Source organism: Camellia sinensis, chromosome 7 (genome assembly GCF_055761805.1).
Source record: "Camellia sinensis isolate YWXY chromosome 7, ASM5576180v1, whole genome shotgun sequence".
NCBI classification, from domain to species: Eukaryota; Viridiplantae; Streptophyta; class Magnoliopsida; order Ericales; family Theaceae; genus Camellia; species Camellia sinensis.
In genome coordinates this window covers 111,906,686-111,923,324 of record NC_138967.1, presented here as the reverse complement: position 1 = coordinate 111,923,324, position 16,639 = coordinate 111,906,686, and the positions used below count along the sequence as shown (strand labels likewise).

Below are 16,639 nucleotides of genomic sequence, written 5' to 3'. Positions count from 1 at the left end.
TTGAAATTGGGTCGCATATCAGACCGAGATAGGAGCTGATGTAGCTCGGTCTAATTACTAACAAGCTTAGGCCAGGTGAAACTCGTCACGACCCAGACTCGCCCATGTAGCTTTAGCATCGTAACCGGCCAGTAATCCGTGAATTACCAAAGGCCTCTTAACAGATAAGCATATAATAAGGGGCTGCGGAAGCAGATGTACAAAACATAAATAGTCCAATGAGCTGTGTCGATAAACATGGGACAGAAAATTTCAAAACTTATATACATATAAGCGTGACGATCAAGGTTAACATAATTACAAACATTTACAAAAGTGTACTATCCAAGACCCAACTGTACAAAACAGACAGAGACTAACGTAAGTACAAAAATAGCCGTATAACTAGACTTCAATTGGAATCTCCTCGGGAGGCACAACGGTTGGCTGACAAAAACAGAAATGAAGGCCGTCAACTCTGGCCCTGATCACGCACCGGCTCACCTACATACATAATATAAACTGTGAGCGAAAGCTCAATGAACAATAACAGAGTAAAGGGGTTTCAATGAATGAGTCCGCACAGATTCAGAATACATAATTCAGTTCATATAAAATTCATAAATTGTCCAAATCATATACAGAAATCATAAGTCAGGCGTATGTATACGTGATACATCCATTAGCATTAACAGAGCAGAAACAGAACAGATGCAGACACGTGAGGGTTACGAATAACCAGTCCCATAAAGGAACCTCCGAATCCGGGTAACAGAGAATAAATATGCTGAGCCCCATGATGGAGCCTCCGGTATGGGTAACAGAGTGCAGACAGATTAAGTTTCATGATGGAACCTCCGATACCGGGTAACAGCCAACATATTTCACATGATGCTAAGGATGTCACAATTACATATCAGAAATTGGACAATCATTCATTGTACAGAATATAGCATATCAGAAAACATATCTTATTTTATCACACAGAAAATAAATACAGTTGAACATAACTTTACTAAGTTATTACTCACAGTTAGCCTTGAGAGAGACAGACGGAGCAGATTGGTCAAACGATATGCGGCACGTGACCTACATGACACATAACAGATACACACTTGAAACACACGTTCGAATTGTACATAACTTATGTCGTTTGCTCTTAGTGTGTTTCTAACCTTTAATCCTCATTATGGAGCCTTAAACATGGCTTAGGAATGCCTAGGATGGAATGAGGATGCAAGAATGCATTGGAAAGCATTTCTGAAAATTTGCTGAAAATAAGGTCCACGCTCGAGCGTACATGCAGCCAATGAAGCCCCGCTCAAGCGTGACTTTTCTCGCTCGAGCGGACTGTAAACTCTTGAAAAAGTACTGGATGCATGATTTTCATGCTCGACGGACGCTCGAGCGTGAGACTCAGACCCTCGCTCGAGCGTAGATTCCCTCGCTCGAGCGGACTGTAAAACACAAAAACTTCCAGGTATATGCATTTTACGCTCGAGCGTAAACATCGTTGCTCGAGAGGAAGTGCAAGTACTCAGAGTGCACGCTCGAGCGTGAAGTTCCCCGCTCGAGCGTGGATCAAAAATCTAGAATTTCCAGATTGATCCTCAAGCTCAAAACTCAACCTTAAATGCATTAAACTTGATTTTTCTGGGCCAAAACTTGAGAAAATACATGAAGACTCATAAAACATGTTTAAAGCATCATAACAAGAAATCATGGCCCAAAGGCATGCCAATTGTGCAAAATTCAACTTGAAACTTAAAATTAATTCATGTACATGACTTGTATGCAATTCTTTGAACTCAAGTCTTCCAAAATATGACCAAATGCAATGTTCAACCCAAAAACATGATCAACTATGACAATATGACATGGAACATGAAGATGCCGTTTGGTAACACTTACGTTTTCAGTTTTGGGATTTTTATTGATAAGTCCAATTTAGAAGTGTTTTAACCCAAGAAGTCCATGAAGGAATTTTTTAACCCATTTAGTCCCATGTATGTATAGTTTTATTCCATAAAGTCTATTTTCTTGATTTACACTATTTTCTTGGACACTTATGCCCTTATATTTAATTTTGATACCTTTATAAATATTTTTTCAACGATTAGCAATTTAATGATGTGAACATTCATATTTTAAAATTCACATTTGTAGGAATGTAAATTGGCCCGTGGGTGGTCCGAAACCCGCCCGCGAGCCAGGGCGGGCCCGGCCCGTTGACAATGTAAATATTCACATTGACATGTTAAAATTCACATTAATAGGAGTGTAAAATTGGCCCCCGTCCCGTGGCTGCGCGAAACCCGCCCGCGGCCCACGGGCGGCCCGGGCGCGGGCCCGGTCCGGCCCGTTGACAATGTGAATATTCACATTGACATATTAACATTCACATTGATAAAAGTATAAAATTGGGTCGCGGCCCATGGGCAGCCAAAAGCCCGCCCACAGCTCGGGGCGGGCCCGGCCCGGCCCGGCCCGTTGACAATGTGAATATTCACATTGACATATTAACATTCACATTGATAGGAGTGTAAAATTAGCCCGCGCCTCGTAACTGCTCGAAACCCGCCCACGGCCCATGGACGGGCCCAGCCCGGCCTGTTGACAATGTGAATGTTCACATTGACATGTTACATTCACATTAATAGGAGTGTAAAATTGGCCACCGTCCCGTGGCGGCGAGAAACCCGCCCGCGGCCCATGGGCGGGCCTGGTCCGGCCCGTTGACAATGTGAATATTCACATTGATATGTTAACATTCACATTGATAAGAGTATAAAATTGGCCCGCGGCCCATGGATGGCCAAAAGCCCCCCCGCGGCCCAGGGGGGCCCGGCCCAGCCCGTTGACAATGTGAATATTCACATTGACATGTTAACATTCACATTGATAAGAGTGTAAAATTGGCCTGCAGCCTGTGGGCAACCCGAAGCCCGACCGCAGCCAGAGGCAGGCTTGGCCCGACCCGTGACAATGTGAATATTGACATTGACATGTTAACATGCACATTGATAGGAGTGTAAAATTAGCCTGCGCCCCATGGCTGCCCGAAACCCGTCCACGGCCCGTGGGCGGCCCGGGGCGGGCCCGGCCCGGCTTGTTGACAATGTGAATATTCACATTGACATGTTAACATTCACATTGATAAGAGGGTACAATTGGCCCGTGACCCGTGGGCAGCCCGAAGCCTGACCTCGGGCCAGGGCGGGCCCGACCTGTTGGCAATGTGAATATTCACATTGACATGTTAACATTCACATTGATAGGAGTGTAAAATTGGCCCGCAACCCGTGGGCGGCCCGAAGCTCGATCGTAGCCCGAGGCGGGCTTGGCCCGACCTGTGACAATGTGAATATTCACATTGAGATGTTAACATTAACATTGATAGAAGTGTAAAACTTGTCTGCTGCTCGAAGCTCGCCCGCGGCCCGGGGTAGGCCCGGACCCAAACCCGGGCCACCCCAGGCCGCCCACGGGCTTCGGGCCGCCCATGGGACGCGAGTCAATTTTACACTCTTACCAATGTGAATGTTAACATGTCAATGTGAATATTCACATTGTCAACAGGCCGGGTCGGGCCCGCCTGGGGCCACCCACGGGCCGTGGGCGTGTTTCGGGCAGCCACGGGGTACGGGCTAATGTTACACTCTTATTAATGTGAATGTTAACATGTTAATGTAAGTATTCACGTTGTCAACGGGCCGGGCTCGCGTCGGCCCTGGACCGGGATTTGGGCTGCCCACGGGTCACGGGCTAATTTTACACTCTTATCAATGTTAATGTTAATGTTAATATGTTAATGTGAATATTCACATTGTCAACGAGCCGGGCCGGGCCCGCCCTGGGCAGCGGGCGAGCTTCGGGCCGCCTACGGGCCACGGGCCAATTTTACACTCTTATCAATGTGAATGTTAATATGTCAATGTGAACATTCACATTGTCAACGAGCCGGACCGGGCTCACCCCGAGCCGCCCATGGGACGCGAGTCAATTTTACACTCTTATCAATGTGAATGTTAATATGTCAATGTGAATATTCACATTGTCAACAGGCCGGGTCGGACCCGCCCCGGGCCGCCCACGGGCCGTGGGCTAGTTTCGGGCAGCCACGGGGCGCGGGCTAATTTTATACTCTTATCAATGTGAATGTTAACATGTCAATGTGAATATTTGCATTATCAACGGGTCGGGCCGGGCCCGCCCAGGGCAGCTCAAGAGCCACAGGCGGGTTTCGAGCCGGCCACAGGCCGCGGGCTAATTTTACACTCCTATCAATGTGAATGTTAACATGTCAATGTGAATATTCACATTGTCAACGGGCCGGGCTGGGCCTGCCCCGACCCGGGCCCGGGCTGCCCACGGGTCATGGGCCAATTTTACACTCTTGTCAATGTTAATGTTAATGTTAATATGTCAATGTGAATATTCATATTGTGAACGGGCCAGCCCAGGCCCGCCCCGGGCGACGGGCTGGTTTCGGGCAGCCCACGGGCCGCAGGCCAATTTTACACTCCTATCAATGTGAATGTTAACTTGTCAATGTGAATATTCATATTATCAACGGGCCGGGTCGGGCCTATTTTTTTGGCTTGTGGGCCGGCCCGGCCCGACTCGAATTTTTCCGGGCACCCACAAGGATCGACATGAGCCGGGCCCCTACACATTGACGATATAAACATTTATATTGACGGTGTGAACATTCACATTAAGGGTATTTTGGTAATTATGTCATCCATAGGACTTATTTAAACATAAGAAAATAATATGAACTAAATGCAACATAAGTAGATGAAAAGGGTATTTTGGTCTTCTTATCTCAAATTGGACCTAATGGAATAGTCAAAAAGAATATGGGTTGGATGGAATAAAGCTCTTAGAAAATGGATTTATCAAAAAAGTTCCCTTCAGTTTTCTATGTATATTGACAAAAATTTTAAAAACTCAAATAAAAACTTGTTTGATAAATTTTTGATTTATAAATCAGTGGTCTCAGTTTATAAATTTGGCCAAAAAATGTAAACTCAAAAAATGTGTTTCTATTTTGAGTTTTGAGTTTTTTTTTTTTTTTACCACCCAACACTAGCCACCACCTGCCACCATTTTCCACTACCGTCTTCTGCCACCACCACCCACCGCCCGCCCCCCACCACCAACTGTCACCGCCACTCACCACACACCTGCCACCACCACCACCCTCCACCACCACCCGCATGCCACCCACTAGCCACCACCACTCACCCCTCGCCACCACCACCACCCACCTGTCATCCCCCCGCCACTACCATCCACCGCCCGCCACCATATACCTGCCACCACTAGCCACCTGCCACCCACCCGCTGCCACCATCACCCACCACTCACCACCCACCACCCACCTGCCACCACCACCTACCACCACCACCATCCACTCGCTACCACCCACCACCCGCAACCGTCACCCACCCACCCACCACCACCACTCGCCACCTACCCGCCACCACCACCGGCCATCCGCTACCCACCTACCACCACCACCCGCCCCCGCCACCACCACCCACTCGCTACCATCGTCACCCACTCCCTCACCATCGCCACTCGCCACCTACCCGCCACCACTCGCCATCCGCCACCCACTACCACCACCACCCACCACTCGCCACCACCACCACCACCACCCACTCGCTACCACCCACCACCCGCCACCGTCACCCAGCCACCCACCACCACCACCACCACCCACTCGCCACCACCCACCACCACCCGCTACCCACCACCCACCATCACCACTTTTTACCACCGTCTTTCGCCGCCACTTGCCACAACTTGCCATTTCTCACTCTTTTTTATATTTTTAAATTTTTTTAAACATTTTTTCAATTACCAAACGCGTTTGTAATTTATGTTTTTCTAAAAAGAAACAAAAAAGAAACAAAAATCAGTTTATAAAATTTTTGTAAATATAAACTGAAAACATAAACGTTACCAAACAGACCCGAAGAATTTCTAAAACAAAGCTTGGATTATGACATGCATGCAAGGATTCTTTAGGAAGACAACCTCAAATGCCATGAATTACATATGCATGTATGTATTGAGCTTCAATTCACCAATTCTTAGCTTAATTGACCACCCAACCTTCTTGAGTTCATTTGCTTAATGCCTTAAATACAAAGTTTAAGAATATAATTCTTACCTAAGGTTGATTTCAAGTATGATCTTAACCCAAAGCTTCAAATTATCTTCAATCTCCTAGCCAATTCTCTTCTTGAATTCAATTCTTGAACTAAGACCCAAATTCCTCAATTCTCCCTCTCTCTCACGTTTTTGGGGCTTGGGGGCTCAAAGATGCAAGTAATATGGAGAAAGGAGTGAGTGGAGTGACAAAATGGCTTATAAGTAGTAATTGACCAAGTTAAATCAATTGGCATTAATTTAATCTAATTTAATCGTTCCGAATCAAATTTTAATTAAACCTACCATAAAATTCTATAAATCCTAATTAGCACATAAATCAAGTCAATTTTTGATTCGAATGTCGATAAGGCTTTCAATTAACAAACCGAAACTAAAACATGAACAGATCTTTCTACGCCTAACAGATATAAACACAAACAATGCATCACACACATGCAGTTTAATTCAGAATTCACCCTAATTGCTAATTAGGCATAATTAATCATGAATTAACGTTAATCAGAGGTCGGGGTTGTTACAGTCTTCCCCCCTTAAAAGAGTTTGGTCCCCCAAACTCGAATTACCTTCGTTCTGGAACAACATTGGGTCCAATGGGAACAAATCCGGATATCTCTTCATCATGTCTTCTTCCGTTTCCCAGGCTACATAGGTTCCTCCGTGGTTCTGCCAATCAACTTTTACCAACGGTATTTCTTTGTTTCTCAATCTTTTGATATGGTGGTTCACAATCTGGATAGGTCTTTCCTCATAGGTGTAATCATCTTTCAAAAGCACATGTGTTGGTTCAATGACATGGAGTGGATCCCTCAAGTACTCTCGAAGCATCGATACGTGAAATACATTGTGCATATGCTCCATTACCGGTGGTAAAGCTACCTGATACGATACTGGATTGATCTTTCAAGGACTTTATAAGGTCCAACATACCTCGGCGCCAATTTTCCCTTAATGCCGAACCGAGTTTGACCCTTCATCGGGGTCACTTTAATAAACACATGGTCACCAACTTCATATTCCCTATCTCTTCTTCGGACATCAGCATAGCTCTTCTGCCGACTCTATGCAGTTTTCAGACGTTGCTGGATCAGTTTCACTTTCTCGGTTGTTTCTTGCACAAGTTCTGGTCCCAACAAAGGTCTATCACCTACTTCAGCTCAACATATCGGAGAACGACATTTTCTTCCATACAAAGCTTCGTAAGGAGCCATTTCAATACTTGAATGGTAACTGTTGTTGTACACAAATTCAACCAGTGGCAAATAGGTCTCCTAGCTTCCTTGGAAGTCTAATACACACATTCTAAGCATGTCTTCCAGAGTCTGATTGGTTCGTTCAGTTTGTTCACCCGTCTGTGGATGATAGGCACTACTTAACCTCAATTCAGTCCCCAAAGCCTGTTGCAAACTCTGCCAAAATCTTGACACAAACTTTGAGTCCCTGTCAGACACAATGGATACTGGCACTCCATGCAATCTCACAATTTCAGTCATATAAATATTGGCCAATTTGTCAGCATTGTAAACAGATTTAATAGGTAGAAAATGAGCAGACTTAGTTAAACGGTCAACTATAACCCAAATAGAGTCCATACCTCGAGAAGAACGTGGCAATCCCACAATAAAGTTCATGATAATGTGCTCCCATTTCCATTCCGGTATTGGGAGTGGTTGTAGCAAGCCAGCGGGTCGTTGATGTTCAGCTTTAACCTGTTGGCAATGTAGACATCTAGCCACAAAATCAACAATACTCTTTTTCATTCCAGGCCACCAAAAATTCTATTTCAAATTATGATACATTTTCATGTTCCCCGGGTGCATGGCAAACTTACTGATGTGAGCTTCGGTCATAACACGTTTTCTCAAATCACAACAATCGGGTACACAGAGACGGCTTTGAAATTTCAGCACATCGTTCTCAAACACAAATCCCGGCCTCGGCTTTGAATCAAATTCCTCCATGATCTTTTTCAAGTATTCATCTTCACATTGCTTCTGTTTGATCTCGTCAAGAATTGTAGGTTGAGTGGAAATAGCAGTTAAAATTCCACCTTGTTCTCGTACGACAATCTCAATCTCCTTCTGTTCCAGGTCATCTAGCAATTCTTTTTGATTGGACAGCAAGCATAACAAATTTGCACTGGATTTTCGGCTCAAGGCATCTGCTACGGTATTAGCTTTCCCTGGATGATATAAGATCTGTAAATCATAATCTTTGATTAACTCTAACCATCGCCTCTGTCTCATATTCAATTCCTTTTGGGTGAAGAAATATTTGAGGCTCTTACGATCTGTATACACTTCACAAGTTACCCCATACAAGTAGTGACACCAGACTTTCAAAGCAAACACCACTACTGCCAATTCAAGATCATGTGTTGGGTAATTCTTTTCATAAGGTCGGAGTTACCGAGAAGCATAGGCAATCACTTTTCAGTTTTGCATTAATACACACCCCAAACCTTTGTAGGAAGTATCACTGTAAACTTGAAACCCATCAGTACCATTGGGCAAAGTTAAAATTGGTGCAGTCACTAACCTAGCTTTCAATTCTTGAAAGGCTGCCTCCCTTTGTTCGTTCCAATCAAATGGCACATTTTTCTGAGTTAACTGGGTCAATGGCATGCCAAGTTTGGAAAAGTCTCTCACAAATCTCCTGTAGTAACCTGCAAGTCCCAGAAAACTTCTAATCTCTATCACATTTGTCGGTTTAGGCCAATCCACAATAGCTTAAATTTTCTGAGGGCCAACAGAAACACCATCTTTGTTGATTACATGACTCAAAAATGCCATACTGTTAAGCCAGAATTCACACTTGGACAATTTAGCGTATAATTTCTTTTCTCTCAATGTCTGTAGGGCAATTCTCAAATGATTTTCATGTTCTTTCCTGCTTTTGGAGTAAATCAAGATATCATAAATAAACACAACAATGAATTCATCCAGAAATGATTTAAACACTCTGTTTATAAGGTCCATAAAGGCGGCAGGTGCATTGGTCACCCCAAACGGCATTACTAAAAATTCATAATGTCCATATCTAGTTCTGAATACAGTTTTCTCTATGTCATCAGCCTTAACTTTTAATTGGTGGTACCCAGATCTAAGGTCAATTTTGGAAAATACTTGGGCACCCTGAAGTTGGTCAAACAAGTCATCTATTTGGGGCAGAGGGTATTTGTTCTTGATAGTTACTTTGTTCAGTTTTCGATAGTCTATACATAGCCTCAAAGACCCATCTTTCTTTTTGACAAATAGGACCGGAGCACCCCAAGGTGAAGTGCTCGGACAGATGAATTTCTTGTTCAGCAGTTCCTGAAGTTGAGTTTTCAACTCTTTCAGTTCTGAGGTAGACATTCTATAGGGAGTCTTGGAAATAGGTTGTGTCCCCGGAAACACCTTAATAGTGAATTCAATTTCTCCATCAACTAAGTCCCCAGGTAAGTCATTCGAAAACACATCGGGAAATTCACAAGCAACAGGGATAGTTTCTACATTAGTTCCGTTAGATGATGTAGTCAGTCTACAACACAAGTAACCCTTACATCCCTTCCTAAGCAGTTTTACAGCTTTCATAGTCGAAATCAGATATGGGAGAGGAACTATCCCATTCCCAGTAAAAGTAAATTCAGGTATACCTGGTGGTCTAAACACAACAGATTTACTTGCACAGTCAATGATAGCACAGTATTTAGTCAACCAGTCCATTCCCAAAATACAATTAAAATGATCAATGTTCAAGGGTAATAAATCAGCATATAACATCATATCGCCAATCATAATATCACATGTGGGATAAACATGAGCACACATCATAGAACCCCCAGACGGCATAGATACAAATAACACATATGTCATAAATTTTAATGGTCTAGTCAATTTCCGAGAGAAAAGCATGCAATACAAAGGAATGTGTAGAACCAAAATCTATCAATACATATGCATTTTGAGAACATACAGAGAGTGTACCTGACACCACAGTATAGGTGTTCTGTACGTCATCGGGCACTAAGGCAAACACTCGATCTTGTCTCAGAGGTTCTTTCCCAATATTGGCTTTTGCATTTGTTTTGGCTGTAGAAGCGAATCCAGTTGAACTTGCCGTAGGACAGCTAGTATTCTCAGACTTGAGTGGGCAATCTTTCACTACATGACCTGTCTGGCCACATCGAAAACAAGCACCGGATACTCGGTAGCACACACCCCTATGCCTTCTACCACAATCAGAACAAATCGGGATAGACCCACTACTCTGACTCGAGCTCCTTGTAGACCCCATGTTCTGCTTCTTATTGACATAAGACCGGTTTCTTCGAAAACCATACCCAAACTTTTTTCCTTTCCAATCAATTGTTGTAGCTGCTGGGGCTTTGTTTTGTTTCATAGCGGCTAGGGTGGCTTCTGCCATTAGGGACCTGTCTAAAACTTTTACATAAGTAGGCAGTTTCAATACGCCTACCCGATCAAACACCTCCAAATCCAGTCCACCTTCAAATTTTCTTGCTTTCTTGTAATCAATATCCACCATATGTGGAGCAAACCGTGCCAGTTCGGTGAATTTGGCTTCATACTCAGCCACAGACATTCTTCCCTGTTTAAGTTTCTGAAACTCAAACACTTTCTGATCCCTAAAACATTAGGGGAAATATTTATTATAGAAGATTGCATTAAACTGTGCCCACGTCATATTCCCATTGCTGCTTTGGATCAGTAACCACCACCTTTGGGCTTCATCCTTCAGAGTATAAGTGGCTAGGAGGACTTTCTGGACTTCAGAACAAGGAAACACTTCATATAGCTTTTCCATTTCAAGTAACCACGTCTCTGCTTTCAACGGTTCAATTCCACCATAGAATGTCGGCGGTTTCATTTTCATGAATTTCTATGTCAAGTTGATGATGTCATTATTATCTGCTTCGGCTTGTACCGGCGGTGGTGGAGGGGGCAAAGGTTGTTGTCTTTACTGTTGTGTCAAAGTTTCAGTCAATGCTGCAAGCATTTGTTCCATTCGGCCCATGCGAGCCTCTGAAGACTCATTTACTTCACTTTCCCTTGCATTCTCCATGTTGCTATAGAGACATCAAATGATAATAAACATAGGCATAATGTTATTCGTTTCTTTCAATTCATTTGCTCAAATTTACATTCAGTTTTCACATCATTTAGATTACCACACACTCACACATGCAGATTGAATGCCCCTAACTCTTACTAGGACATCCTAAGCTCATATGGACTTGTGTGTGCAGTATAACACGTGCTCTGATACCACTCTGTCATGACCCAAACCCGCCCCTATAGGTTTAGCATCGTAACCGGCCAGTAATCCGTGGATTACCAAAGGCCTTTTAACAGATAAGCATATAATAAGGGACTGCGAAAGCAGATGTACAAAACATAAATAGTCCAATGAGCTGTGTCGATAAACATGGGACAGAAAATTTCGAAACTTATATATATATATATATATATATAAGCGTGACGATCAAGGATAACATAATTACAAACATTTACAAAAGTGTACTATCTAGGACCCAACTGTACAAAACAGACAGAGACTAATGTAAGTACAAAAATAGTCGTATAACTAGACTTCAATCGGAACCTCCTCGGGAGGCACAACGATTGGCTGACAAAAACAGAAATGAAGGCTGTCAACTCTGGCCCTGATCAGGCGCCGGCTCACCTACATACATAATATAAACTGTGAGCGAAAGCTCAGTGAACAATAACAGAGTAAAGGGGTTTCAATGAATGAGTCCGCACAGATTCAGAATACATAATTCAGTTCATATCAAATTCATAAATTGTCCAGATCATATATAGAAATCATAAGCCAGGCGTAAGTATACGTGATACATCCATTAGCATTAACAGAGCAGATACAGAACAGATGCAGACACGTGAGGGTTACGAATAACCAGTCCCATAAAGAAACCTCCGGATCCGGGTAACAGAGAATAAATACGCTGAGCCCCATGATGGAGCCTCCGGTACGGGTAACAGAGTGTAGACAGATTAAGTTCCATGATGGAACCTTTGATACCAGGTAACAGCCAACATATTTCACATGATGCTAAGGATGTCACGATTACATATCAGAAGAATATAGCATATTAGAAAATAGATCTTATTTTATCATACAGAAAATAAATACAGTTGAACATAACTTTACTAAGTTATTACTCACAGTTGGCCTTGAGAGAGACAGACGGAGCAGATTGGTCAAACGACATGCGGCACGTGACCTACATGACACATAATAGATACACACTTGAAACACACGTTCGAATTGTACATAACTTATGTCGTTTGCTCTTAGTGTGTTTCTAACCTTTAATCCTCATTATGGAGCCTTAAACATGGCCTAGGAATGCCTAGGATGGAATGAGGATGCAAGAATGCATTGGAAAGCGTTTCTGAAAATTTGCTGAAAATAAGGTCCACGCTCGAGCGTACATGCAGACAATGAAGCCCCGCTCGAGCGTGACTTTTCTCGCTCGAGCGGACTGTAAACTCTTGAAAAAGTACTGGATGCATCATTTTTACGCTCGACCTCCTCTCGAGCGTGAGACTCAGACCCTCGCTCGAGTGTGGATTTCCTCGCTTGAGCGGACTGTAAAACACAAGAACTTCTGGGTATATGCATTTCACGCTCGAGCGTAAACATCGTCGCTCGAGCGGAAGTGCATGTACTCAGAGTGCACGCTCGTGCGTGAAGTTCTCCGCTCGAGCGTGGATCAAAAATCTGGAATTTCCAGATTGATCCTCAAGCTCAAAACTCAACCTCAAATGCATTAAACTCGATTTTTCTGGGCCAAAACTTGAGAAAGTACATGAAGACTCATAAAACAACATGTTTAAAGCATCATAACAAGAAATCATGGCCCAAAGGCATGCCAATTGTGCAAAATTCAACTTGAAACTTAAAATTAATTCATGTGCATGACTTGTATGCAATTCTTTGAACTTAAGTCTTCCAAAATATGACCAAATGCAATGTTCAACCCAAAAACATGATCAACTATGACAATATGACATGGAACATGAAGAATTTCTAAAACAAAGCTTGGATTATGACATGCATGCAAGGATTCTTTAGGAAGACAACCTCAAATGCCATGAATTGCATATGCATGTATGTATTGAGCTTTAATTCACCAATTCTTAGCTTAATTGACCACCCAACCTTCTTGAGTTTATTTACTTAATGCCTTAAATACAAAGTTTAAGAATATAATTCTTACCTAAGGTTGATTTCAAGTATGATCTTAACCCAAAGCTTCAAATTATCTTCAATCTCCTAGCCAATTCTCTTATTGAATTCAATTTTTGAACTAAGACCCAAATTCCTCAATTCTCCCTCTCTCTCACGTTTTTGGGGCTTGGGGGCTCAAAGATGCAAGTAATATGGAGAAAGGAGTGAGTGGAGTGACAAAATGGCTAATAAGTAGTAATTGACCAAGTTAAATCAATTGGCATTAATTTAATCTAATTTAATCATTTCGAATCGAATTTTAATTAAACCTACCATAAAATTCTATAAATCCTAATTAGCACATAAATCAAGTCAATTTCTTATTCGAATGTCGATAAGGCTTTCAATTAGCAAACCGAAACTAAAATGTGAACAGATCTTTCTACGCCTAACAGATATAAACACGAACAATGCATCACACACATGCAGTTTAATTCAGAATTCACCCTAATTGCTAATTAGGCATAATTAATCATGAATTAACGTTAATCAGAGGTCGGGGTTGTTACAAAACTGGACCGAGTTATGAGCCGAGGTATTTAGGCTTCATAAGGTGGACCTCGCCCTTGTTAGTTCGGTCAAAGCTTGCTGCAATTAGCTCGGTCTAAACAGAGAAAACCAAGGTACTAGAGAATAGGAGCCGAGCTATGTATGAAGGCGCCGGGTTAAGTATGACAATGGGCTAGTGTTAGCTCGGTCATACGGTTATCCAACCGCGGTAAAACCATCTCACTTGGTTTAAGCAGTGAGGAGGGTGTTGAAGGATAAGCATTATCTTTCAGGAGTGTGATTCCTAGGAGGACTCTACATTGAGGAATAAGAGTTCTACTAGGATTGTGCCAGGCAAAAACTATAAAAGCTCTCAACAGAACCAATGTGAGGTATTGCAATTCTGACTTTCGAATACACAGAGCTTTTTGTCTATTTTGCTGACTTAGGCATCAGAGAGGTATTCGGCACACACCCGCCGGCTAGCTCATGTTTGTGTTTTCAGAGAGCAAAGCGACGACATTTGGAGGAGCCCAAACTTGATCAACAGGACTATACGAGAAGATTATTCTGCGCTCGTACAGATAGCATAGTAATTCTATTTGCACAACACCTATTTTCGATATCTCTAATTTTTTTTTTTTTTGCAATTGTGTCCCTTATTCAAATTACTTTTTTAGACAAAATCTCAAACTCTAATTTCTCAATACACATCATTACTAGCCACTGCTACAACTCACCACCCATTGTCGCACCTTTGGTTCTGGCTTTGACCTTGGCGTCCTCTTTACCCTAACCCTCGTCACTTCTCCTTGTCATTTTCTAATACAACATCCTCCCTCCCCAAGCCCCGTCGCACCTCCCCGCCTTCCCCCTACCCTGCATCCTCTTCATTTTTCTCTTTCTTCTTCTTTTTCTTCATCATCGTTGTCTAAAACCCTGAATCTCTCTGTCTCTCTCTGTCTCTCTCTCTCTCTCTCTCTCTCTCTCTCTCTCTCTCTGTGCAAGTTGCGATAGATATCGGTGGTGCGTCGCAATAGTAAAAGGCTACGAAGGTAATGTGTCGCAATAGTGGGGCTACAAATTTGGTTGGTAAAGTAGGTTGTGGTGACGATGATCACTCTCTTTCTCTCTCCCTCTCTGCAAGTTGCAATAGATAGTGGTGGTGCGTCGCGATAGTAAAAGGCTATAAAGGTGGTGTGTCACAATAGTGGGGCTACAAATTTGGCTGGTAAAGTAGGTTGTGGTGACGACGATCAAGAGTAAAGAACAAGGGATTACAAAATCGAAGAAGATGGCAAAAGAGGAGGTGCATGAAAGAGGCTTCAACGAGAAGCGAGAGGAAGGCGGCAACCTAAGGAGAAGGCTAAGTATGGATGGTAGTCATAAGGGCTAGGGTTTGCAGAAGAAAGTAGGGGTAAGTTGGTATTATTTAGAAATTAGAGGTGTGTATTGAGGCAAAATAAAAAATTCAATTTATGTGTGGCGTGAACTAAACAAATGATAATGGGCTGGTGTGTATTGAAACAAGTGGCGGTGTGCAAAAATAATTTTCCTAAACGGCATGACAATTTGTAACTGATTAGGGCAGGGACACGTGAAGCTCTTATGACACCTAATAATTTTCTCACTATTTTATGTGGAGTTTGACAATTGTTTTTTTAAGCATTATTTGAGATCAATTAAAAAGTTTTATTTGGGTTGTTTGAAAAGAGTATACAAAAACAAAAACAAAAAAAAAAAAAAAAAAAAAAAAAAAAAAAAAACTTACTTAGCAATTTTTAAATACACCAATTTTTCTAGATTTAAAAAAATAAAAAATTACTAAGAAAACAATATCAAACCGTCTCTTAAAAAAACTAATCTCTGAGGTTTAATTTTTAAATTTTGTTTGAATTTTTTATTTTTAGTGTTTTTTACTTTTAGTAAAATAGTATATATTTTTAATTATTTTTACTTTTTACTTTTTAGATGCACTTAATGTAAATATACTAAAAATTTATGTTTGGGAATAAATCTAAAAAATGATTAAATAAAACATAAAAATATGAAGAAGAAAAAAAAACCCTCTAAAGATATAAAAAAAAAAAATGATCCGGACCCCCTCCAGAGGTGACCCCCACAAGTCCACGACCCCCTCTGGCTTTTGATTGGCCAATTTTTTTTTTTTTTCTTCTCCTCCTTCAATCACCAACCCCCATGTGTGTGTGAGGGGGGTGGGGGTTGATGATTAAGGGGGTCTCAATCACAACTGTAAAAAAAAATTTAAAGAAAATCAAAAACAGTTGGAGTCTAAAAGACAAACAAAGTGAATGTACTTGGTGATTGCTAAAAAAAAAATTCTTTTTTTACTGTTGAAAATTTTAATTTTTAAATTCTTTTATTACTTTTTTAGTGCAAGACAAACAAACTTTTAATTTTTAATTTTTTTAGTAACTATTTGGGTTTTATTTTTTTGTGATTTTTTTGACTTTGTTAATTAATGTGTTTGACAAGTTGTTAAAAAGAGTAATCTATCTGTATATATATATATATATATATATATTAAGGAAAAGAGAATTTTTAACCCAAAGATCAGTTTGACTCTTATTCATATTTCTTCATCAGATTTATATCTTACCCAAAGATATTTTACAAAAAATTAAACTTATAAATCTCAACTTCCATGACATATGAAATTGGGCAAAAAGATTGGAGAAGAGAAGAAATCCTACAGAGGAATTAAACAGGT

At 41.7% G+C, this 16,639-nt stretch overlaps 1 protein-coding gene across 1 annotated transcript; it reads right to left on the bottom strand.

Annotated features, from left to right (window-relative positions):
- Positions 1-7,940: 7,940 nt before the first annotated feature.
- LOC145796037 (uncharacterized) lies at positions 7,941-11,031 on the bottom strand. The gene is made up of 6 exons (XM_082881012.1): positions 10,883-11,031; positions 10,703-10,789; positions 10,131-10,576; positions 9,431-9,799; positions 8,624-8,827; positions 7,941-8,344 (listed from the first exon to the last, which is right to left on the bottom strand). Exons 1-6 carry the CDS (start codon positions 11,029-11,031, stop codon positions 7,941-7,943), a joined length of 1,659 nt encoding a protein of 552 aa, XP_082737138.1.
- Between the last annotated feature and the right edge of the window lie 5,608 nt (positions 11,032-16,639).

Coding starts and splice junctions, on each gene's coding strand:
- LOC145796037 (XM_082881012.1), bottom strand. CDS start 11,031: ATGAAACCGCCGACATTCTATGGTGGAATTGAACCGTTGAAAGCAGAG. Junction 10,577..10,702: donor AAATTCACCGAACTGGCACG/GTTTGCTCCACA, acceptor AGTTTTAGACAG/GTCCCTAATGGCAGAAGCCA. Junction 8,828..9,430: donor TCCGAGCACTTCACCTTGGG/GTGCTCCGGTCC, acceptor TGGGACTTGCAG/GTTACTACAGGAGATTTGTG.